The sequence below is a fragment of the Trachinotus anak genome, unplaced genomic scaffold (genome assembly GCF_046630095.1).
Source record: "Trachinotus anak isolate AG129_WGS33_773 ecotype Australia unplaced genomic scaffold, CSIRO_AGI_Tana_v1 ptg000011l, whole genome shotgun sequence".
Taxonomy (NCBI): Eukaryota; Metazoa; Chordata; class Actinopteri; order Carangiformes; family Carangidae; genus Trachinotus; species Trachinotus anak.
In genome coordinates this window covers 28,685,549-28,710,603 of record NW_027273862.1, presented here as the reverse complement: position 1 = coordinate 28,710,603, position 25,055 = coordinate 28,685,549, and the positions used below count along the sequence as shown (strand labels likewise).

Sequence of the window (25,055 nt, the reverse complement as noted above, 5' to 3'; positions counted from 1 at the left end):
CAGTGCAAATACTGTAATTAAACATTGTATGTTGCGAAATTTAACACGGCAAAAACTGCTTCAGGTTTTGCACACCGGTTGCTCTTTGTGCTTCTTCGAGTGGCAGCTCCAGGAAATCTAAAACACAACAGCAGAAATACTGAGTTGGTGCTTTAAAAGTGCCATTTTACGCTCGATATATACAACAAAGACCTTTTTGTACACTGACGTTCTCACCGACAAAAGAATTCACTACAACAACAGAGGAAACCAGCTCGACTGAACCTCTGCCACAGAGCCGTGAATGTACCGCAACACTGGCATACCTTAAATTTCTACAATGAATTCACATTTCTCTTCCCTTCCAGCACAGCAGGACAGAAAGGCACATGTGGATGACAGTCTAACCACCTATCGAACCAGCCCACATCCTCTTACACCAGGCAAGCACAATCTCTCCTCGCAACCACATGTTCCTATTGTTGAAGTGCAATACATTCTTCGTTTTTTAACACAGCTTTTGTATAAAGACCTTTTAGACACAACAACTGATATGAGGTTTGTCTACTTTTTCTTCTAATGAGCTTTGAACACAGAGTGCTGTTCTGTTTGTAAAGATAAAAACAGGTTGAATCCAAAGAGCAGGATGATGGTTTTGTCTCCTACATCTCTACTAATGATCCCCTGCCACGATATGTTAACTGGAAATACACTGAAAAAATACATCAAAGACTACAGAAACAACTATAGAGAGAAACTTTCATCAAATTCACTGTAAGAAATAACAGCCACTGAGAAATTCGTACTGTAACGATTGATTTTCACTTTTGAGAGAACTGTAGAAATATCATATTTCACTACAATACAGGTTTTTGAATATGGTCGTCCCTATGCCACAGTAAATATACTCAAAAGACATTGAAAGGGATCTACTTTTCTATCTCACTATGTCAGTAGGAGGCACAAAGTTCAACACTGGGACTGTCATTATTTAAGAAGAGAGACAGAAAGGGAAACTAGAGGAAAGTAAAATAGAACAATTATCAATTTTATATCTTTTGTATTGTGAAAGGCTTAATGTCTTTGATCAGTGGAAGAAAATCAGTTTGTACTTTGCTTTAAGGTGCGCCAGCTTGTGCTTTGATTTAAGCCAATTAGAAGATGAGCAACCAAGCATCAGATTTTAAACTGTTTCTTGCGTGACAATTTACAGAAACTGCTTGTGCCCCTCTTTTTTTTTTTTTCTTACAATACAACGGGCATGTTGTTTCAGCTAATAAACAAAGAATCTATTGTTTAATGGGCTGGAAAAAACAAAACAAATTAAAAGGCAGAAGAACTGCAGTCTTACTTCATGTGACTGAATAATAATAATAATAATGTGATGGAGGACAAACAGTTGTCAGAAAACTACCTTTGTAATACAAATGGTGATAGCCACGACAAGCTTATAAATGAATAAAAATCTAGAAAAAAATAGACAGTTATCCAGATCTGTTTCTGCTTTGGGCCACACGATCACACAAAGCAGGGACAGATTTGTATATCAGGCTAAAGAGAAGAGCAATTAAAAACAGATCTACACTGGGGAAGCCAGGGGAGAGGAAACAAGGATCTTAAAACTCGATCTTGCAGGCAGGGAAAGACTCGTCCTGCATAACAACGGTGCTGCTGGAGGCCAGGACCATGATGTTGAGCTCCTGCTGCCTCTCGTGCGTCTGCTGGTACCAGTCACGGGTGACCTCCGTGTCGTGGGTGGGGATCAGCGTCACCTGATAGGGAGACGAGAGATCAGGAAGTGTCACAACTGACTGACACAGCTGAGAGGAAGAGTGCAGGGAAGGCCATGACATCGGGGAATATAAAACCTGGTTTCCACACAGGGTGGACATTTGTGAAGCTGTTAAACGATAGGTTCAAGTCTAATATAAAGCTTCAGCAGTATGAGTTCATCAAACCTAGAGGGTGTCTTCCAAAATGTTTAAGTACAACAAACAAACAAAAACTGATATGCACTTAATCTGTCCACCTCACTCAGCTGAGCCTCACGTTAACTCCAGATACACTTTGGAGTGTAGTTTTTGTCCCCTATCACTTCCAGTGAATGGGCTTTAGAAAGAGATGGCCAGCATACACGGGAGGAATCATTACAGGGAGAAAACCTGTTTCAGTATTCATATGGGCTCTTGACTATTGTTTTAAAAGGTCTTGGAAATTAACATTTTGTTTTGCTTGTCGTGAAGGTGGTAGACAGGAATAAAACGTTGCTGATTGATAATTAAGATAATATGCACATTTTTCATTTAGAGATGTAAGTAAATCAGAGCTAATCTGGAGAATTTTTAACTTTGAATCTTTATCGGAAGGCAAGAGTACTGTCTCACAGCTACAGTACCTCAGGGAAATTACAAGTATAAGGCTTTGCCCCCCTTAGTTTTTGCTTTGCTGTTAAGGGATGTCCCTCTGACAGAAATCCAGAACAGCCCAAGGCCTTGTCCAGGTCTACATGTCTTTATGCCCTTGTTCTGTAGCAAAACTGCTAATAAAGTCTTTTGGGCTGGGCTGTTCGCTGTGACCTATGTCGAATGTGCCTATGAGTTATGAATGTTTAGTGTCAGTTCTGCTTCCAGCTTTAACTGTATGTTTTAACAGTTATGGACAATTGGTGAATGCGTTTACCTCCAATTTATTTAGACTTTCTTTATATCAGACAGTTCAGTTTTGGAAACTCATAAGTTTCTGCACTTTATGTGGATATTTTCAAGTTCTTTTGCAGCATGTGACTGTTGCCCTTGACTGTTTATGTTTGTATTGTAGTCTGTTTATGTCTGTAACAATGATTTAGGCAACTCTTCACTATACAGTGCATGAAGAGCATGATTTGTAGGAAAAGTGATGAGGTAGCCAGGCAAATCTTTAGGGCAGTATGTGTGAGAAAAGCCTTTTGTTTGATGGGGTTTCAGAGCAGCAACTGGCAGAAATTGAGATGAGATAAAGACAGCACAGTAAACACAAAAACTTCAGCCTGATTTACACAGCACAGACAAATTTTGACAGCTATTGCCACAACATGGAAGGCAATTTAAAATTGTGAGACGCTACACAAATAAGATTATTTTACAATAGAAATTAACATCAGTGTTAAGATTTAAGTAGGTCTAGAAGTGTTACCTGTAGGTTTGATCCCCACTGAGCTTTGCCATCCAACAGTGCGTCAAGGACTCCACGGCTTGGTTCACCACTTGCTGTGTCGTTCCCGCTTACCACGTAGTACGCAGAGCGAATGCGTTTGAAAAACTCTTGGTCCACATTCTTTGCACTGCAGTGATTGGGAATGTAGGCCAAGTCCACATAAATAGGTAGGCCAGGAGCAGCCGCAGAGCTGGACTTCTGGGAACCTGAGAGGGGGAACGAAAACAAACTGTCGCTATATGCAAAAACATTTATCTTACAAAATCTCCTTTGTATATCTAAATGTCACTGGTATCTAAAAAAACTTATTTAGTGAATTCTCACCTGTACTGCTCTTAACACCATTAGTCAGACCTTTGCCAGGGTTGTAGCTCGACCGGGAGAGGTCATCATCTTTGGAACCTTGTCCATCTGAGAGACGAGACATACGAGAGCTCTTGTCTGCCTCCTTCTTCTTCAGTGAGACACTGCGAGGAGACTGCGTCTGTTTCACAGGCATGGGAGACTTCTTGCGCCTAGCTGGGGATGCTGATTTGGTTTTCCCAGAGGCCTTCTTCAAGCCCTTTGCTTTTGGTTCTTTCTTAACTGAGCCATTATCCAAGGAGTCAGGATCCACCATGCAAACATCTGGGCGTGGGGGGTGAGGGAAGGGGTCCATGATGGGAGCAGGAGGAGGGTCATGGCTCCTCCTGGAGGAGTGATGGCTGCCTCCTACCGTGGCAGATAATTTATCAACAGGCATGTAGTCTGCATCCTCGTCTGAGTCCATGTTGCCTTCACCAGTGACTGAGGGGTATTCCTCAGTCCCTGGAGGCACATCAGAGTCTGACTGAGAACCAAGAGACTCACTGACGGAGGTGGGTGGTGTGTCCTCTGTGGCCAGACCCAGGCCTGCTGACAAGCCACCTGCTTGGTGCAGAGAGCTGCTATCCCTGCTGTGAGAGTGGTGATGATGAGGCTGTTTGTGAGCTCTTCTCTTGACTGACAGCTCATGGTCATCACCCTCCTGCGATTGGTCACTTCTGCGCCCTTGCTCCTCATCATCCTCATCGCTGGATAAGTGTCGCATAGAGGGGTTGATGAAGGAAGGTGAGAGATCTTCTTTGCGCTGTCTGTACTCGGAAGAAGAATATCCTGGAGAGGTGCGACTGGTATAAGAGGAAGTAGCTCCCAGGGGTGCATCACCACAAAAATCCTGGTCGCTGTCATCATCATCATCATCCTGTCCTCCTCGGCTGCACTCTTCAGCATAGAACGGTGAACGGAAGGGTTGGTCAGTTGAGGAGAGTGAAAGTGGGCGGGCAGGATGCTCTGGCTCCATCTCACATTCCTCTTCAAATTCATCATCATGACGATAATGGGGAGGGGAGTCTCCAGGCACCATCCCCATCTGGGGCTTTGGGATCTCCCACTCGTAGGAGCCCCTGTAAGCTGCTGCTCCCTCCCTGGACTCTACCTTGGCTGGGCCTGAAGCTGCACCACTGGCTGCTGCTCCAGCAGGGAGGGTGGAGCTTGTGCTGACCTCCGTGGGTCCATTGGCTGTATCTGGCTTGCTTGCCTGGAGAGTTGAGGGCATATAGGAGCCAAGAACATCGGGGAGTACACCACCTGTCTTGTCAGTGGTAGTTGGAGCAACAGGCTTGTCAGAAAATGAGAGACTACCTGTCTGGCCACTAGAAGGAGATCTGCGAGTCATCTCGCGCATGTAAGCCTCCTCATCCTCTTCTTCACTGCTGTCAGTTTCCTCAAAGTAATGCTTTCCTTCTATGTCTGGGCGTGGCGAGGAAGTGATACCAAACAGAGCAGCGCTGGCTGACTCTTTGTCCTTGGAGAGCTCTGTTTGAGAGAATGGTCCTGCTAAGGCCCCAAACCCAACAGCTGTGTCCAGTTTGGACCCTTCAGACCATTCAGGCTTATAGAAACAGTCAGATTGAGGAACTTTGTCTGTGACTCCACTTAATGAGGTCATATGCTCCTTCTTGTCCTCAGCAAAGCCAGTGGATGAGAGGGAGGGGAAAGATTTGACCTCTTCAAACGGGCTAAGGGGTGAAAAGCGTGCTAAACTGAAGGTGGACTCAGCTGTGGTTGTTGCAGTGATTTGTTTATCAGACACTTCCAGATAGTCGTCTTTGGCACCAGCAGAGCTGGAGAAGGTAGAATCCATGACCAGCGAGTGTTCTTCTTTAAAGGAGGAGTACTCAAAGAGAGGCTCGGCAGAGGCAGGTGTCTCCAACTCCTCTCCAAACTGACGACTAGTGGAGAGTGAGCCTGAAGTGGAGGAGGAGTAGCTATAGGCCGAAGAGGAGGAGTACCCAGGGGCAGCTGTGGTCGTGTACTGAAAACTTGTGTCAAGTGACTTCTTACTCAGAAGGTCTGGTGTCTTTTGTTTCTCAAAATCAGGATCAGCTCTGTCATTCTGGTAATAACTGTCTGCTGTTGATTTTATAGTGAAATCCTCTTTTCCTTTGTCAGAGGTCTGACTTGATAAAAATGAGTCTTTCTCACCACTTCCATATGAGTATTCAAACCCTGAGGAGTAGCCAGAGAAACCTGTAGCCCCTAAATCCATTGGCTTTCCACTGAAGGGTGAGGAGTCAACCTTTGCTTGATCTTCAGCCTTTGTGAGTGAGCTGGAGCTGCTTTCTTTCATACTTGGCTTCCCTTGACTGTTGTAGCCATATCCAGCCATAGAAACCATAAATTCTGGTCTATTTGAACCGAACATTTCACTTAATGGACTTTTTACTTCCTTCTCAGACTTTTCTTTGGCACCTTTCTCCATATCAGAATCAATAGCACCTTCGTCCTCCTCCTCCTCCTCTTCTTCATCTTCCTCCTCATCTTCATCAACTACATCGTCATCATAGTCCTCCTCATCCCTAGCTGTTAGTTTTCGCATATCAACCTCCAAACACGTTCCTTTCTCGCTGAAGATTGTGGCAGCAGGTTTGTCTGTAGTCAAATCAAAAGCAGCCATTGAGGAGTATGTCTGGGGCTTTGTACTGTCAGTTGGGCCTTTAAAAGAATCTTTTTCTGATAAAGAAGTGGACAGCGCCTCAGGTCTATGAGCCACTGAAGGGAATTGGCTACCTGCGCTGTATTCAAGTGTCTCCTTTTCTTTGACCTCTTTTTCAAATGGGAGTGTGGCAGAAGTGCTCTTGGAGTCAAGCCATGACAAGGTGGAAGACTCTTTTCCATAAGAGCCTGTAATTCCCTCTTTCTCTGACATCTTTTCTGTGGCTGTTTCCAGGGAGGGGGTCTCATGTTTTTGCAAATCCACTCCACTCTTTGCAATGTCCTTCTCAGTCCTATCTAAGGACTCCTGACGATATGAATCAGAGTCCTCTGAGCTTGCTTTGCTGTCATAAATGTCACCATAAGAGAATGTTTTGCCATGCACATAGGGTGTGTCTTGTCTTATATACAAGGCCTTTTCTTTGCTCTCCTTCTCTGGGAAATTATAAAGACTGAAATGAACACTTTTCTCTGGTTCTTTAGAAGAGATATCAGTTTTCTCCGCACTGTCATTTTCAAAGTCTACTTTGCTTTGATCTGTTGATAAGGGCATAGTTCCTGCTCCACTTGTGAAATCCTCATCTTTTTCATCTTCATCTTCATCATCATCTTCATCTGAGTACATCACCTGAGGTTTTGGTTTCACCTCTGTGCTAAAAGACACCTGTGTCTTCTCCAATCCCTTGATTTCAGTTTCTATTGTTGCAGATTTTGCTTCAAAGGTGTAATCATCATCCAAGAAGCAACCCTCTTTTGCCTCCATAAGTTTAGCCTTAACAGTAGGCTGTAAATCCTTTTTGGCATAATAGTCTTCTTCTTCTTCTTCCTCTTCTTCTTCTTCATTGTCTTCATCAGATTCTTCAGATGCTTCAGATGTTTCAACTGCTGTCTTGTCACCTGGCAGACCAACAAAGGAGGTATTGTCTGAAATAGTAACTGATTTTTCTGTTTTCTGGATGTCAGCTCTAACATTAGTCACTTCCTCATCTTTGTCTTCTGTCTTAAATGGTTTCTCTTCTGTTGGAGAGTAGCCACTGCTTGTTGGCACAGACTGTGTGGGTGAGGCCAGTTTCATAGTGCTGTCATCCGGACTTACACATCGTTCCTCACTCTCTTGCCTGGAGTGGGACTCTAAACCAGGGGAAAAAGATGGAGGGGGTGAAACAGGTTTTATATCAGCACTGGACTTAACTCCCTCTGGGCTAAAGAGAGCCTGGCTTTCTTTGATAACCTGTGTGGGAGTGGGTGTGGGAGAGTGCTGTGTGACAGAAAAGGGAGGAGGAGAAAAAGTGGCAGAGGGAGATTTCTCCTTTTCCTGGAGCATTTTGGAGGCTGCATGTTCATAGCCTTCTTGGAGTTTACCTAGGGGGATGTCAACATTCGGGGTCTGATCCTCATCCTCGTCTTCCTCATCCTCGTCTTCTTCGTGGACTGATTTGGTCCTTGTATCACTCTCCATCTCGGGAATGTGGGGTTGGTACTCATCAGAAGAAGGAGACTTAAAGCACTTGTCATCCTCTAGAGAGGAGGTGGGTGAGATGGTTCCTGCTGAGTGGAGATAGTCCTTTCCATGTACAGCCTCTGCACGCGAGGGGATACTGTTGATGGTGTCAAGCAGCAGAGAGTTCCTCCCAACTTCCTCAGTCTGAGGCGCTGTAACTGAGGTTATTGAATGGTCCTCAGCTACAGATGTGGCAAAGGAGGACAGTTTGTCATATTCTGTGATGGACGTTGCTGAGGAGATGTGCTCTTCCTCTGCAAGAGGAGCAGCAATGATGGCAGGGTAAGGTGCAAGCTCAGGCTCGTGACCTCCCACAAATGCTTTGGGTTTGACATCTGCAACATCAGACACAGTGGAGCTTTTCATCTCTTTGATACCATGCATGGAGTCAAAGGTGCCAGGGACGTCAGGAACAGAGATCTCATAGGTTCCCACATCATAGCGCAGTTGTGGGATCCTATCCTCTGTTTCCTCATGGATTTCCTCATCAGAAATGGTCTGTTCAGTTTCGGAGTAACCTGGAATTGTCTCATCTTGGATGAAAGAGAACTGCTCTGAGGCAGAGGCTGCTCCAACTTGCCCAGATAGGGCCGCGGTCAATAAAAGTTTTTGCTCAGTTGGCTTGGTGTCCCACTCCTTTCCATTTTTTTCCTTTTTCATCTCCTCTGTTTTATATTTCAGTACCTCGTCATCTTCTGTTCCTTCAAGTTCAGCTTTTTCAATGACATCACCCTCCTCCTCTGAGCTGTCACTCTTCTTTGATCTGTCTTTTATGTCATCCTTTACAGGGTATTTGTCATATTTCTCCATTTTCTCTTCTTCATACTTCTTGTCAAAGCCATCACTTTTAGTGGTTGCAGCCTGTTCTAAAATGCCCTTGTCTTTGTTGTCTTCTTGCTGTTTGACAGGGGATTGCGGCGAAGCAGGTTTTATCTCAGTGGCTGAGAATGTAACTTTTTCATCGGGGGAAACCAAGGAAGAAAGTTTAGTATCTGTATACACTGAATGCCCAGATATCACATCGTTCTGGATAGGCTCAGTCATAAGTTTGGACAGCTCCTCTTGTTTTAGAGCCTCAAAGTCCTCAGTGAGGTCTTCAGGGGAGGATACGATGGACCTGTCAGCTAGAGCTGCTGCTGCAACCTCTTCAGAGATGTTCTTTGGAAGTGGCATTTTCTCATTAGCTTCCTCTTTGACTGCTTTATTTTTGTCTGTCTTGGGCTTAGCCTGAGTCTTGGCCTTGTGAAGTGTCTTTCTCACTTCTGGGGTAAGTGGCTTCAGGTCAGGTTTGGTGATTTTTCTCAGCTCGGGTTTACTTGAGTCTTTCTTTTTATCCTCTTTAGCTTTACGTTCTTTTTTCTCTTCTTTTCTTATATTTTCATCTTTCTTTATTTTCTCTTTCTTAATTTCTTTCTTCTCCTTGTCTTTCTTTTCATCCATCTTGGATGCTTTCTCTTGCTTGGAAGTTTTTTCCTTGGATATTTTCTTTTTCTCTGTCTTGTCTGCCACAGGGGCCACTTCACTGTTTTTCTGTTGTTTAGTGGCTTTTAGACTTTCACTTTTGAGTTTTTTCTCTTCTTTCTTTTCAACCTTATTTTCTTTAGTAATGTCACTTTTGGACTCTTCCTCCTGCCCACCGGCTTCTTTCTTAGTTGTTTTAGAGTGTGGTTTGGGTGAAGATTTGAGACTCTCTTTGCTGTCAGTTCTTGATCTTATTTTGGTCTGTTTGATGATGGGAGGTGGTGCACCAGAGGATATGTCTTTTTGGGTAGCCACTGGGTATCGCAGGTAGTCCAGGTGTTTCAGTTTCTCGAGGCCCTCAAAGATTTTGTTCTGGGGTGCATTTCCTGGGAACAGCACCCTGACAATCTTTTCTGTCGGACGGTGAGGAATCCAAACAATGAGAGCAGTAACTGATGTCAAATAGGGAACAGATATTTCTCCTTCTTTTCCGTTGGGCATCATAATCCCTGTCTTGGCTTTGCTGTTTCCAGCCCATTTCTGCATTAGAAACTGCATCTCTTTGCTTTCTTTCACAGGGTTTAAGACATACATGTCTAACTTTCCCACACCGAGTTTGTGAAACAGTGTGATAGGTTCAATGGTGTTGCTGACTACCCTGTGAAGAGGCTCTGGTGTGATACCAAGTTTGTTGAGGTACTGCAGTGTAAGAGATGCTTCTTCAATGCTTCGCTTCACTTTCAGTGTGGACTCCGGCATCCGTAGCTTTTCTGGTACATTGAAGAACACGATTCCAAGCTCAGGAGAGATCAAGTTCTTCATCCAGTCACCATTGCTGCTGGAGCCTGATCCTTGGTTACGCTCCTCCTCCTGCTCAGCAATCTTTCTCTGGAACAACCCATTGATGCCAGGAAGGTTGTCTGCCCCAATATGGGTGAGCAGAACAGAGTCAATCCTGTCCAGGTGGCGCACCAGCTTCCAAAAGCAGGACTTCCGCTCAGACCCTCCATCCACCAGGACGTTGAAGCCATTGACAGCAAACAAAGCAGAGTCTCCCCTGCCTCCAGGGAAGATGTAGCAGCAAGGTTTGGACAGCTTCAGAAAACCTCCAGAGGTTGGGGGCTCTAGAAGGTCAAAGGGTGATGGCACATCCACTGTCTCTGAGACATACTCGGTGAACTCCGTGACTCCGTCCATGTCTGGGAGATGGGGTTCAGGGTTCAAGCGGTATTCCAGAAGATTTTGGAGCAGGTCCTGCTCCTCGCTTTGGCCTAGGGAGCTCCAGCCCCCGTCTCCCTGACAGGAAACAGTAAGCCTAGGTGGCTGCTCTGAAGAGGCCTTGGACAGAACTTCAATTACCTGGGAATGCAGTAAAAGGGGAAAAAATGAAGTGGCAACTTAAAATAACTGTGCTTCAATCCATACACATGCACTGTAACAAAGTATTTGGAGACACAGTGCATTTGGCTCACTTGAGGGTTGGAGATGATGTCAGAGAAATGTTGCCAGGTGAGAGCTCCACCTTGTAGTAGGATGTCACCTCCCTGCTCAGAGCTCTGGCCACTCAGTATGAGCAACTTATTCCCAGCAAGGTCAGTGATCAGAGAGCGGATCTAGGTAGAGTAGAGAATAACAATTGCCAACATGAAGTACTTATAATAATAAATCTTCCATAACTTATCAACAACAAAACCCAAACGTGAAATGCTAAAGTACAGGAAAGATGAAAAATGTTTTTTGATTGCTCAAACACAAGCAATAAAGTTGGTTCATAGTATGCTTCTGCAAAACACAAAGCTCACATAGTGCCTACATCATCTCTCATTTATCATGCATGCACTGCATTGCAATATTTCTTATTAAGTTATTAAGTTTGAGAGCTGCTCAATTTGTCCCATAATTAATGTAATCTGGGCAACACTAAGCCATCAAGTGATAATAACATCTGTGACTAATGAATGACTGAAGACATTTTTAAAGGATTCAAGTCATCAGTAGATACTACAACACAATGAGTACAAGTTAAAAGGTAAAACATTCATTTTGAAGAGTTGCTCATACACCAAATAACAAAAATACAAAACAGTATAAAATTTCCCCTTGGAGTTGAACAGTGTCTGTCAGTTTCTGTCCTAATGCAATCAGGACAACTCTATACACAAAATAGACAAAAAGGCTAAATGTCCACTGCTTTCCATCAGAAAAGGGAACGATAAAAAAGTTGATTTTAGACACACATGTACAATCCCAGTTCAGTAATAAATAGCTGAAGTAGCTGAAGTTGCTGCAGCATTAAGAATAAAGGTTAAATGCAGAACAAATGCACAGAACAGTATGTCTGAACAAACAGAACAGGTTTCACGTTCAGTATAACTGATAAATTGTTTCAGTAATCTAGGTTTAACCATTAACTGCCTTTCCAGCAATACTGAACTAGACAAGAGTGTTCTCCAGTTAATCACTACTAGGAGAGACATGGACTGCAGCCCACTAGGGCTAAACAGTGGTAAAGCTAAACAACAGGCTCTGCTTTATTCTTCATAAGGTAAACCAGACTGAATGCTTTGGCCTTAAACTCCTTAGTGGGATTTTAATAAAATATGCAGAACATTTGCAAGTGTCCTGCAGGAGTCAGAGCATCTGGTCATCATCACCCTGTGGTTGTACTGTCTGAGTGCAACTCACCTCTGAAGCAGCAGTCTCCTCTGATGGGTTCACCAACACCACTGTCTCGAGGACATCACTCTGATACTGGAGAATTCGTTGGCCTTCAGGAAATGGACACAAAAAAAACAAAACAAAACCTTACAACTACACCAAGGCCACATTATGACAAGCAAGGGATGCAAAGCAAAAGATAGGGCAACCTTCCACTTTTCAGCCCACACTGCATCTTTAATGTTCCCACTGACAGACTGAAAAAAAATGCATCAGGTTTCAGACACGGAGGAATAGATGAGAGAAACAGATGAGCTAAATGCTAATGTGGGCATGCTAACATGCTCACAATGATGATACTATGTCGATTTTGAGCTGGCAATTTTTACGATGTTAACTATCTTAGTTCAACCTGTTAGCATGCTAATTGCTAATTGCTAAGCAATAAACACAAAGTGCAGCTGAGGCTGATGGGAATGTGATTCCTTCTGCAGGTATCTAGTCATCCTGTTAAGACAATCCATATATATTCATCTGAATGAGCATGGTGGACACACCAGTTGACCAACGTTAATCTACCATCCTTTGCCATTCGAATGGCTAAAAAGGGGAGAACTGGATGAGAAGAAGTTAAACAAATGGATAGTAACAGGCAGCACAAGATCACTCTTACCTTTTGATACATCCTCCCTGATAAACTGTCTGTAATCTAATCAAACAGAATATAGAGGCTGTGGCTAATTGATAAGTTAAATAGAAAGAACAATGTTTCTTAGTATGAAAATACTGTATGACCAGGGTCAGCCACTGAAAATTCATCACCATGCACATATGGCTGTACATAAGCATCCTCAACCCCGCCCAGCTTCTCACTTGCCATCTTATGTTTCCACCGACACTGACTAAAGTCCCCCGACAAGTTTAATCCTGTAAATATGCTCTTTTCAAATAATCACAACAATAGTGGAGAAAAAAAAAAATCCCTCAGCCTCAAGTTTCATTGGCTGTTGCTATGGAAACAGTTCTCTAGCTGTATTTGCTGCTAGCCGAGTTACACTGACCCAGTCTTGGCCGAGGGAGACGCATTGCAGCATTTCTGCAAGAGGGAGGGGGGGGGGGGGGGCTCATGCTGCATGACAGTATGCACGCAGCATCACACAGAACAAGAGGTAAAGGCGAGTGCCACAGCAGCAGCAGCAGCAGCATTATCAGCATGCAGCCGCTTCATCAGGGGAGTCTATATTTAGCTTAAAAGATGTTCTTGGCTCTTCCTCCCCCTCAGAAATGTGATGGAGCTGCCTTTCCTTTCCCTGGGAGAACAAAGAGGCAAGGGCAATGAGGGGTGAAGACTAAATTAAGTGCTTGGAGAGAAGATGACATGCCTTAATATCCAGGGGTTACATGTTAGATCAGAGAACCTCACATTCATAAACAGGTCACAGATACACAAGATACCGGCAATGGTCTCACTTCACAATATAACAGTTTTGTCTGCATCTGAGGGAACGTATCAGCGGACGAGTCAGAAGCATGAGCCAGTCTGTGCAAACTAACAGTCAACATTAAATCAGCAGGATGTTTAATGAGTAAACACACAGTGGCCCAGTTTGTTCATGCTGCTGTTTCACTGTCATTCTTCGCTGAAAAAAGGATAAGGTCTGAATTTGTTCAGCTGCTCATCAAACAAGTAGAGTGGAACTGAGGGTTGTGCTTCTCTTGAACCCAGGAGATTATCTGAATGTAAAAATAACAGTATCAGAGCAGAGGTGTTTACTGTATGCTGCATCAACACTGCATTTTGATTGAATTATCTAGTGCTGAGAGAAAAACAAGGCCTGTGTTGGTATTCAGGTTCTCCGTCCTTTTCAGTCTGTTAAAGAACATTAGGGGCCCATTAATGAATTGATATATGAATTCTACTGTATGTGGGGGAAAATAACCAGTAGAGGGTTCATTTCTGTCAACAACACATAACTGGTGAACTTTATGTCTTTACACCAATCACCAGCTGGCGGCTGATTGGCTGTCAGTCCTGCAAACCACAGGCAGGTGTGTTTGCTGACCGTCAGCTGAGAATGTAGCAGAAAATGTCCAAACTGTCGCTGTCTTTTACAACTATAACTGGCAGCAACAGTGAGTAGAGCAAAAATTACAGTAATTAAATATCTGTCAACAATTTAAACCCAAAGACGTTCGGTGGTGGTCCGTCTAAATGAACTATTTTTGATTTTTAAAACTTTGTGATCAGTTTGAACACAAGTTTTTCAAGGGTTTTGTACACTGTTGGACTGCCAGACTGCTCTGAAGGTAAATAGGTTTTAATTGCAAGATGTGCTTGGCTTAATTGATCAATACACACTATGTTAACCATTTTTACCTTAGGTTTTGTTGACAGCTAAATATGTATGTAATTCTTACAATTTAAAGCAATGGTTTACAACCAGTCGATCAGGACCCTTCAGTGGGTTTTTCTAATGTTTGACTAATTCATTTCTAATCTTTTTTTCCTGTGAAATTCTGGGTAGCTCTACCCTCTCAGGCCTCTAACAATGTCCTCAGTCAGATACTGTGAAGTTAGAAGGAAAGGTATTCCTTCATAAAACTGCTACAGCTCTCAGGTATACGCACCTGAACAAGTTTAGAGATATGACACCATATTAACTAAAATGAAAACTTATCTGTGGTTGTATTTGGCAGCTGACTGTGACCTTAAATTCAATGATGTGCATTATCCAAAAGCAGACATTCTGTTCTGGTTATTCTATCCATCAACTGCATCAAGTTTCCAGAAAATGTGCTATATCATGATATCAGATATACTGATGCCCAATATACGATTAAATTTACCAGCAGAGAGCATTTTATCCATCTCCCACCTCTAGCACAAAACAAGAGGTCACAGATGGAGATTTCTTCATTTTAAAGACTTGAAATCCAAAAATGTTGGGACCAATTTAAGGAATGTTTCAGTCATTATGAGGTTTTATATGTTACATTTGATTTTTTTGATTTTGTAGAATTGTGAGCAGTACAAGGGCTGTTAAAGTCTGTTAAAGAGAATTATTCACATTTTTTACTCTTCTGGGTAAATGTCAGTTTTCTGTTCTTTTGGTCGGGAAAACTATTGGTAAAAGTAATGTTTGGTGTTGAACTGAAGGCACCAGCTTTTTTTCCAACATTGTCTCTCTCTGACATCTTAATTTCAGGGAGAGCTGACTGACCACACAGACATCATCTACTGTTTTATGATCTTAAGCCCTGACACCAGAGGAATATCTGAAACACGAGGCGTACAATGCTGGAAAGATTGATACGGTTCATACAGGTATGAACGATTCCTCCTCACCATTAAACTCACTGCTCACCTGTGGCTTTGTGCTGCACTTCCCAAGCGTAGACCCTGTACTTTTATGACAGTTCTCTCTGGTTTTGATAAAAAACTGCACACAACACAACACAACACAACACGTGCTGTTACCTGAAACGAGCTGTGCAAACAACCAGGCTTGGTTACCTGCACAGAGTAAGGACAAGATGAAAAGTCTGAAAGTTTTAGACAGCAGTACCTTAGTTTACTGTATGTGTTTTCTCTTTAAAACCTATTTTTAGAATATGCTAAACGTGTCGGTCTGTTTGACGATTTATTAACACAAAAGAACTGTAATACACCACCTACAGTACAAACTACACCTGCAGCAGACTTTTTGATTAAAGCTGCAACTGACTATTAGTCTTTTTATTGCTAAAAAAAAAAAATTATTTTCTCAACTAAATGATTAATAATATAGATACACAAGGTCAGAAAATTGCCCAACACTGTCAAGTCTTCAGATTGCCTGTTGAGTCGAACCATCAAAACCCAAATTTATTTATGTTACAATGATGTAACACAGTAAAACCTCACAAATGAGAAGCTGGAACTGCGTGATGTTTGGATTTTTTACATCACTAGTTGATACCACTGACAATATACTTTGCTAGTTTTTGACAGCATTTGAGTTCAGGTGGTCATAGGTGAAGAAATGTTTGTGTGTAAATAAAAAGAGAAGCATTTTCTTCGGCTGTGTGACAAAACACAAATTTGGCATTTCTGTACTGTCTGTTACTTATTGGTCGTCATCGGCTGATATCAGGTGACTACCTCTCTCTAAAATGATTTACTAATCATTTTGTGTGCCACTAGATTATTAGACGGCAATGAAAGTGCAGCATTAAGGAGTTAACATTAAAAACATAATCTGTACTTCTACTCCATCCCACACACTCACATCCCAACTGTCCAGACCTTGTAAATTCTACATTAGCTGTAATTAAAATGTTCACAATGAGAAGATGAGATGATTCAGACAGGAAATGTTTCATTAAACCAGAGCGCATTGGGACTTTATATGATTAAAAAATATTTTTTCCTTTTCATAACTGTTGGAGCAAAATTTTAAGTACTGCAAACATTAAAGTTAGTTTTCTTCATTGATTATTTTCATGTTTGGTTTCTTGTGCTCTTTTTTTATTTGTTGATACTTTTTCCCTTTGTCTGTTTTCAATGTGACTCCTCAGGTTGAACATCTTTCTCCCAGTTCATTCTAAGATATACAATATTTTATGAACTACAAAAATGTCTAACATAAAAATCTCACCAGTAGTGCTGAAGCTGGAACTTTCAATCACATAACACAATTTCAGCAAATGGCATTTGTCCAGTTTTCATGAAATTTCTATTTTTCTTCATGAGAAAAATTGGTCATAGAATCAAAAGACGGAGCCTTTAATCTCAACTATGGACAAGAAGTCCTCCATCTACTGAGGAAGATCATGTGATGTGATCAAAAGCTCCAGAACAGCTCCTATTTGCAAGGTCAAGAATGAGTTGTAAGTATCATATATTATTAAACACACACACACACACACACACACACACACACACACACACACACACACACACACACAAATAATTCAGTGTATTTTGTTCTGTTTCACTGAGCTTTACAAAATATGATGGTGCAGAAGAAGAAGCCTCCATCTGCCCTTGAAAAAATCTCAGTGAGATGCCTGAGAGTGAGTGGGTGTTCACAGCATTAAGGAATAAATCGAAAGCAGAGCGAGCCTACACACTCGTGTTCCTGGTGTATGATGGGAAACGGTTCGCAGCAGCCGCCGCTGTCCGAGCCGCCCACTCACTGCCGAGCAGAGGCCGCAGCTTCACGTGCTGAAACGCCAGCGGAGGCCAAGAGAGATGTCAGCTGTGTGTTTGGGTTCATTTGTGAAAGTAGACCATGTCCCATATGTGTCACTCTGTGTGACTCCACATGGCATGATCCTCCCACTGCCTAACCACAGTGGTTAAAAATAAAACTAAAGGACGATGTTGCCTGTGGTGGTTCAGTATTTCCACCATGATTAAAAATGCACAGAAGTGAACAGGAAGAAGCAGCACAGGACAAAAACAGCCACATATGAAAAACAATAACACTTTAAGTTATAATATGTAACTTTTCCACATTAAAATCTAAAAACAACTCAACCTATGTTATATATTTTGTTGAGTTGTGTTCTTAAATTAAACCAAATGTTTCCATCAATTCTCAAACCAGAGAAATCTGTGATTTTAATCATAACGAACAAATCGTTTCATTCGGTCGTCCGTCAGTGACGTCAGATCCTGCTGTTGTTTGTCTGACAGAAGCTCAAAATGGACTTTTGTCCAGTTTTAAGCCACTTTGTACACTTGGTGTTTTCTACTATATTTTTTAACAAGGTGAAGGATTTTAGTCATCAGACGTCTGGATCTTAAATTATCAGAGAAAAAAGCTGAGTAAATGTGAGAGAGCTCAGCTTCCAGTTGCTCTGAGACGTCCTGTGTCCGCTGAAGAGTGTCAGTAAATCACTGATTTTTTTTTTTTTTTTTTTTTTTTGGCCTTTTCATGCCTTTACTGGATAGGGCAGTTGAGAGAGACAGGAAATGGGGAGGCAGAGAGACACACAGGATAGAGCCACCCAGCGCGGGATTCAAACTGGGCCGCCTGCAGTGAGGACTATAGCCTCAACACATGGGGCGGGTGCTCTACCCACTGAGCTAAACACCGCCCCAAATCACTGCTTTTTAATGTGAAACTGCTTTATTCAGTGTTTCTACCAGTTTTAATCCCCTGGTCTGTTTGTTTTGGAGAGGAGACCTCTGTGGTAATTCAGCTCCTGGTGAAAACCTCCTGATTGACTGACACTGAAGGAATTCAAACCAGGACAGACTTACAGCAATGGTTATGAAGACAACAACTCAGATGATGCTAACGTTTTTTCATGACATCTTTTGTTCTTGTTTTGATTGAGAGAGCTCCAGCTGGAGAAGTTACACACTGCGCAGTTATAATAACGGACAGATGCTGTAAAATAGTCAGATGAATGACACATCTTGCTGTCTCCAGCTGACATTTTTCTGGGTAACTAGCAGACTGATTTCAAAAGCCAAAAAGTTAGCAGCAGGAAATTGAACCGAACTATCAAAGACATTTATGGCCACTAGAACCAAGTAATTAGCTGCTGTTAATTTTGTCCAGCAGTTTCGCTCCTCGTTCAGTTTCCCGCCGGCAGATTCTCTTGTTTATGACCTGTAACCTGATTCATTTTGACTGGCAGCCTGATGAATGACACAGTTCCTTTATGACTAGAGCTGTTAGTCGTTCTTGTTATGACTGGTCAGAGTTATTGACAGGGTTATTAGTCACAGCAGGGGACAGCTGAATGTGAACATAATGAGAGGAGCTGTTTGAGCATGAAGTAATTATTAGCACATGAAGTGTGGTAATGATGAACACTCACATATTATCCTCAGATACTTTAACAACAGGTACATCAGTAAATCACTCGTCTGTCCTGATTAATTGATTCTCTCCTCATCCATCAGAACAAACACAACACATAACTGAGCGCAGCGCACAGAGGTAATACTGCAACCGCAGGAAAATTCAACTTTAAAGTGAATCTCGACTCCAAGCAGAGAGTTGTAAAAAAGCACTCCAGTGTACGTTTCCTTGGAGGGATGTAACTATGGCACACAGGTGATTTGTACCTGCTGCTTTCACTGAAACACTGATGCAGCTTTCAGGTCAGCCTCGAGGGAAATAATCAAAGGGCTGAATTAGAGCCTGTGGTGCAGCAGTAAGTGTTCATGGTATTAAAAGCTTCCTGACTGTGTGGCTGCTGGATCGCATGAAGCTCCCATTTTATAGAGCTACAAACTTCTGTTAATTTACAGTAGAATTTGTGTTGTTGTAACTTTATAAGTTTAATAAAAAGTTAAAGGTCCCGTATCTTACACGTCTCCTGTGTTTTATTTTAAGTGTTGATCTCCATCAGAAGATATATCTGTGGTTTTAAGAACCAAAAACCATCTCAGTGTAGTTTTACATCTCCTCTCTCAGGCTTCTCTCTGGAGTTCTAGTAACAACAGGTCAGTCAGCCAATCAGAAGAGAGGATCTGAGCCTCTCTTCTGATTGGCTGACTGTTTTCTGAGTGATTCAATAAGAATATAGCAGATTTCACGTAAACACTCAGAGAAACCAAATCCTGCAAGGCTGGATGATGGGTCCAGGTGGGCGGGGCTTGGGTCATGGCTGAGCGCAGTGCCTGCTTTGTTGTGACATCACAAAGTTCCAGAAGTCCTGAGGCTTTGATACTTTCACAGTATTAATATAGAACCTAGACCTGCTTTATAATCACAAACACTTATATTCATAGTCTCAGACTTTTGGACCCAACTGTATTTCTGTATTAATATGAATTTGAATTAATCCCAAACTGTTGTACTCATCACAGAAAATCATCATCATAACTGAACGTGGTCCTGATTGGCTTTCCCGAAACCATTTACAGATTTAAGTTCATGTGGCATTTGTACTGGAAAACCACAAAGTGGTAAGATGTGTCTCATCTTATCCAGTACTGATCATTTTTAGAGAAGTGGGCAGATTTTAACAAGCAGCCAGAACTTTTATACAGACAACATTAATCGACTGTCTGTTGGAGCATTTCCAGGAATGAGCAGGAATGAAACATGAAACTGGCTGAATCATCAGCACAAACCATCAAACTGCTTTGAAAAAATGTAAGTTAATAAGAAAACAAATAAGTGATTGTGTTCACAGCAGCTAAGGGAATTTCATACAGAAAAATAATAGTCACCCACGTGAGTTTAGTTTTCTGTGTCCAGTCGAGTTGAAATCTGGTTAAGTTTATGCATGTGAGAACACTTCGTCACAGTTATGGTAAGATTTGTATGAAATCACATCCTGTTTTTAGTCTGTTATGGTCTGCATTTGCACTGTCACCTGACTGTGACATCACCTTCTGTGAAATATTCTGATTTATCTGACCTATCCCATCATGCACCTCTTTGCTTTAGAAAGATGTTTTCAGTATCTAACTTCATGTTAAATGATTCTGTCTTTATTTCTGTTGCAGTGCAGTGCATCTCTGCCCCGATGACACAGCTCTAATACGACCAATGACGACTACATTTGCCATGTTTTTATGCAGATTTTCAACAGCAGAACTTTATGGTAGGAAAAGTATCATTAGTTTTGTAATATTTGTATGAATAAAACTTGCCCACAAATGGGGGGGCAGTGGTAAGAAACATCCCATCACTGAGCTTAATGTTTTATTGTGAGCAATGTACAACTTATTGGATCAGTTCTGCAATTTGAATTAATTAATTTACTTTTGGATTCTGGATCGATTTTGGATCAATTAAGAATCTGTGTTGTGGTGGTTGTGGTGCTTTGCTTTTACTGAGTACAATGACGAGATGTTTCAAATGTGGCCAATAATGTTCAGGGTTGTTTTGTGCCGTCAGAGAAACTGACAGAAAAGATTTAAAATAATTTATCATAATTGGAAGGCTGAACATAATTGATGAGTGATGGTCTTAATAAAACCTCTATAGCTAAATTAACTGGACAACAACTTGCTAGCGTTGTCATTAGAAGTAATGTTCCATATCGATCTTTCCCACTGCTTTACCCAATTAACTTTTATTTGATGCCTCTTTTTTGCATGACATCACATCTGAGTTGTTCTCACTCTGGATTTCATGACCATTAGTGTAGATCAACCTGAACACAAACACACTTAATGAAATGGGCAAATGCCTTAGTTTGTCTGAAGATGATAAGTCACTGTGAGCTGGTAACATGAAAAGCTCAGATACAGATCAGAGTGTAATTACAGCTCACAGCATGAGCGAGCACAAACCGAGCTGCTCTCTGTTAGAGACACTTTCACTGCACATAATGATCTTATAACAGCAAACATCCAGACCAACGTCCACCAAATGTCGTTCGTATCTCATCCTCATGTCACACCTTTATGTTATGAGTATATTTCACTTCTTCTACTTGTCCAACGGTGGGAAAAAAATCCCACCTCAGGTAACCAACAAACAAAGCTCGTTAGCAGCAACAGAAACCAATTTGCACCAACAGATAATCTTCTCATTGCAGATACAGTAAACACTCTGTGGTGTTGAGCAGCAGAATCCAGTTTAAAATATTCCTCCATGTTACATCAACAGCTCAGTAGAGCGCGCCATGTGTCGTACATACTGGATATAGTTTCATTCTTAAAAAAGGGTAAGACAGCTGGACACTAGTTTTTAGCAAACATTACTCACACAGAAGGACATTGTGCATTTGTTGGGGACTATTTTCAGCAGTGGATTAATACACGTTTGGTGTTCCAGTGAGTATTTGAGGCAGCAGGACAGTGCACGTGGAACTGAGTCAAAATAAACTACAGTGTGTTTTCATGGTGATTAAGGGACGTGTGGCTCACTGATGCATTTTTAATCATTTTTGGAAACAGTGCAGCTCTGTGGTCCAGAGGGGTTTGAATAAATCAGATCAATTCATTGTCGGTGTTTTTGTTGGAGATTTGTTTACAATAAACACAATATAGAACATCACCAGCCTTTTCCTTTAAGCTCGCAGAGTGAATCTAAATAGATGCTGACTTGTCAAAAAAGGAGTTCTGTGCTCTCAGCTGTAAATTGGTAGCAACTGCAGATTATCTTCATTTATGATAAATCAATTTGATTGATCAACTTCAGATTGTTTTCAATTATCCTGCATTTTTTTCTTAAACAATCAAAATGTTTGCCGTCCCCTGATGATTAATTGTTTCAGAATTACTCTGTTGTCTCCACTTTTCCTCAACTTCCATTATCTACTAGTTCATGATTTCTTTTACTTCCCAGAATGCCTTTCTTCAACCCCTAGAGGACTTGTGCTGTTGGTTTTGTGGATGTGTTAAGAGAGCTGGATACAACGAAGACGCCACTCAGCCCTGGTGCTAATATGTCTCAGTGGTTATTCGTGGTATTGCAACGAAAACGTCTCTCCATGGAGCTCCGATATAAAAGGGACGGCTGTGAAACTGTTGACAGGACACTGTGTGTGACTGCAAACAAGGTCAGGTATTTCTCCTTCTATTATGGATTTTTAACTTATGAAGATTTTATATTAGTAAGATTTTCACAAAGCCTGGAAAAGTTGCACGAGCAAAACACTAATGCACATGAGCAGTGGGCTGCAAAATATGGAAGCAAATCCATGTGTGCCAGGTGAAAGACTTTGATTCCAGTGAGTGGGCGCCATCTTTGAGTCTTGGATGTAGAAATTAGACACTGTGAGCCTGTTTTCATGGATTTCTCTGTGTACGATTGTTGGTTGTTGAGGCAAAATTACAGCTGTAGAAAAATGCATTTGCTTATTGATTTGTTTTTAAACGGTGCTGAGTTGAGTCTCGTCCTTTAAGAATGATCAGGTCTGATTTCAAGTATGAGAATGTGACTCCAGTCGGTCTGGGGCCACACCTCTGTTGCTGGGCATCCACTCGATGCACACTCCACTCTGCCTGATCCTGCTGAGCTCAGCACTCTGCCTCATCCACCCTGAGGCATTATGGGAGTTCACAGATCACACTTCAAGGTGGTGTGTGTGTGTGTGTGTGAGTGTGTGTGTGTGTGTGTTTGGGATGGGGGAGGGTGCTAATTAGTGGGAAAAGACTTCATGGACGGGTTTGTCTACAGGAGAATCTAATAACAAAGAATAAAATGATCTCAGTCAGTCAGTTATAGATGTTATGAACGGCCCCTCACACACAGAGAAAACATGACCACAGGAGGGAGGACGGAAGCCCTGAGCTGCTCTGCTCCGTCCTCCTGCACGTTGAAATTCTTCAGCCTGCGTGAAAGATGAAACCTGCTCAAGGACGTTTCAAAGGCAGCTTCCGCCTCGGACAGTAAAAATAAACCACCAGTCACTTCACTGGATGATCTCATTCTAATGCAAGTAAACCTGCAACTAACAATTATTTTCATTATTCCCAGCGGCTGATTAATCATTTAGTTAATCAGACAACGTGCGTCACACTCGAGACATCTTCAAAAAGCTTGTTTTGTCCATTGATGAATCGTTAACTCAAATGACAGAAAATTACATGTTTTTGTAGCCGATTTATTGTACAAGTCGTTTGTCATTTTAAACAATCTTGTTAATTGACTAGTTGATTAATTGATGAATTGTTTCACCTCTACTGAAGGTGTCACCTTGGGCTTCTGGAATATTGTGACGGACATTTGTCACTGTTTTCTGACAGTTTATGGACCAGATGATCAATCTGGAAAATAATGAATCGACAGCCCTACACCCCAAACCCAAAGGTTTAACGTTTCAATCATATAAAACAAGGATAAGCATAGTTAAGAATAAAATTTGAAATACTAAACTTATACTTTTTTTGTCTTATAATCATATATGATAATAGTTCCCAACCTGTGGGCCAGGTTTTTTCACTGTGACAAGCCAATGAACTTTTATGTTACTGTGGGATCACATCAAATACTAGTTTGCTGTCTCAGTCTGATTAAAAGATCACATCCATGGCAAAAACTGAAGAATCAAACCGGCTGGTTAGCAACAGGAAGATCTCTCCTGTGATCTCTCCCCTGTCAAACAAAAAAGAAAAATTGAGCTTCGCCGGCTTTCAGTTCAGTCCTGACTGTTCATCATTTTCAATAAAATAGAAAAGGCTCTGAGAAGGCATCATCTGGCCTCCATATTGTTATGGGCTTGGATGTGATCCGCCAACACTTTTGAGATTTTGAAGTGGGGGATGAGTTGGAAAAGGTTGGGAACCACTGGATTAACAGAAGAGTTGCAGATTAATTTTCTGTTAATTAACTAGTTGATTAATTGACAAACTGTTGCGGCACTAAACATCACTGTTGCTGTTACATTACATCTCCAGTGTGTACATAAAACCTAACTCACAGAATACTGTCCCTCGCCCACATGTGTCTGGATTAAAACAGCTGTCAGTTTGTCTGTGGCTATTTTTAGACATCTCGGTGTGGTCGGTTGCATAAGTTTGGGGTTATTCGGAAAGTGAGGTCTAATCCACGTCGCTGCACAGCTTTCACATGAACAAATGAGCTGCTGCAGCCTGAGCGGCCCAGAGGCTCAGCCTCACAGTCGGTGAGTCTCAGCTGTTGCCTTCAGGTCAGAAGATGTGCTGTATTTTTTATTTTTTCCCCACCTTTAAAATCAGGTCACCCAAATTTACTCAGCTGAATTGAGAGCATCTAATGCTCAGACAAATGAACATAAACTGTGGGTTAAAGAGGGGAAGAGAGAGGATGAAGGCCTACGCTGCTCTCACTGTAAACAGCATCATCATCATCCTGTAGGATAATGAATTAAGAAAAGGGCTGCGGCTACACTGAGAACACTGAGGTCATATGTTAGTCTTGTTTTGGGGAATTTAAGGCGTTTTAACAACCTGATGAGGAGTTTATCTCCTACAAATGCACATAAATTACACACATCATATTTTTAAGGCTGATTCTGATATGTTTTAAAGTCTCTATTTGACAGTTTTAAGGCCAAACAAAAAAAGAAAAAACAATAAAATACATTTGTAGATTTTTATGTCTCCTTATGCCTCAATGACCAGGGAGGAAATATAAGTTTTAACATTTTTATGAAAAAAAAAAGTACATTTTAGAGTCTTTTCAGTGGACACAGTCATTTGAGGCTGTGCTGTCAGGAATTAGGACTCATGACCTCTGTGTTTGTAAAATCCTGGCAGTCGCTGTTACATCAGAAAATCCATCATGGGGCTGAAATGCACCATATCCATGCATAAATGCTGCTGTTTGAACAGTGGATTATATAGAATGGGCTCCTCGGACAG

At 41.8% G+C, this 25,055-nt stretch overlaps 1 protein-coding gene and 1 long non-coding RNA gene across 5 annotated transcripts in view; one reads left to right on the top strand and one right to left on the bottom strand.

The window, feature by feature from the left end:
- Positions 1 to 1,210: 1,210 nt before the first annotated feature.
- The window catches only part of map1aa (microtubule-associated protein 1Aa), a 41,839-nt gene continuing 17,994 nt past the window's right edge, over positions 1,211 to 25,055 (bottom strand). For 3 of the 4 annotated variants that reach the window (XM_071489637.1, XM_071489639.1, XM_071489638.1), the window contains 5 exons: positions 11,834 to 11,916; positions 10,621 to 10,761; positions 3,496 to 10,507; positions 3,151 to 3,377; positions 1,211 to 1,751 (listed from right to left, as the gene is read on the bottom strand). In XM_071489637.1, coding sequence (XP_071345738.1) covers positions 1,596 to 1,751; positions 3,151 to 3,377; positions 3,496 to 10,507; positions 10,621 to 10,761; positions 11,834 to 11,916 — 7,619 coding nt within the window. In that variant the 3' untranslated portion in view covers positions 1,211 to 1,595. Of the gene's footprint in view, positions 1,752 to 3,150; positions 3,378 to 3,495; positions 10,508 to 10,620; positions 10,762 to 11,833; positions 11,917 to 12,479; positions 12,499 to 25,055 lie in introns of those variants that run through there. The other variant, XM_071489640.1, reaches the window with a different exon arrangement.
- Positions 19,772 to 22,194, top strand: LOC139628195 (uncharacterized). The gene is made up of 3 exons (XR_011692709.1): positions 19,772 to 19,908; positions 20,265 to 20,362; positions 22,057 to 22,194. It is a non-coding gene; the product is annotated as an uncharacterized lncRNA (long non-coding RNA).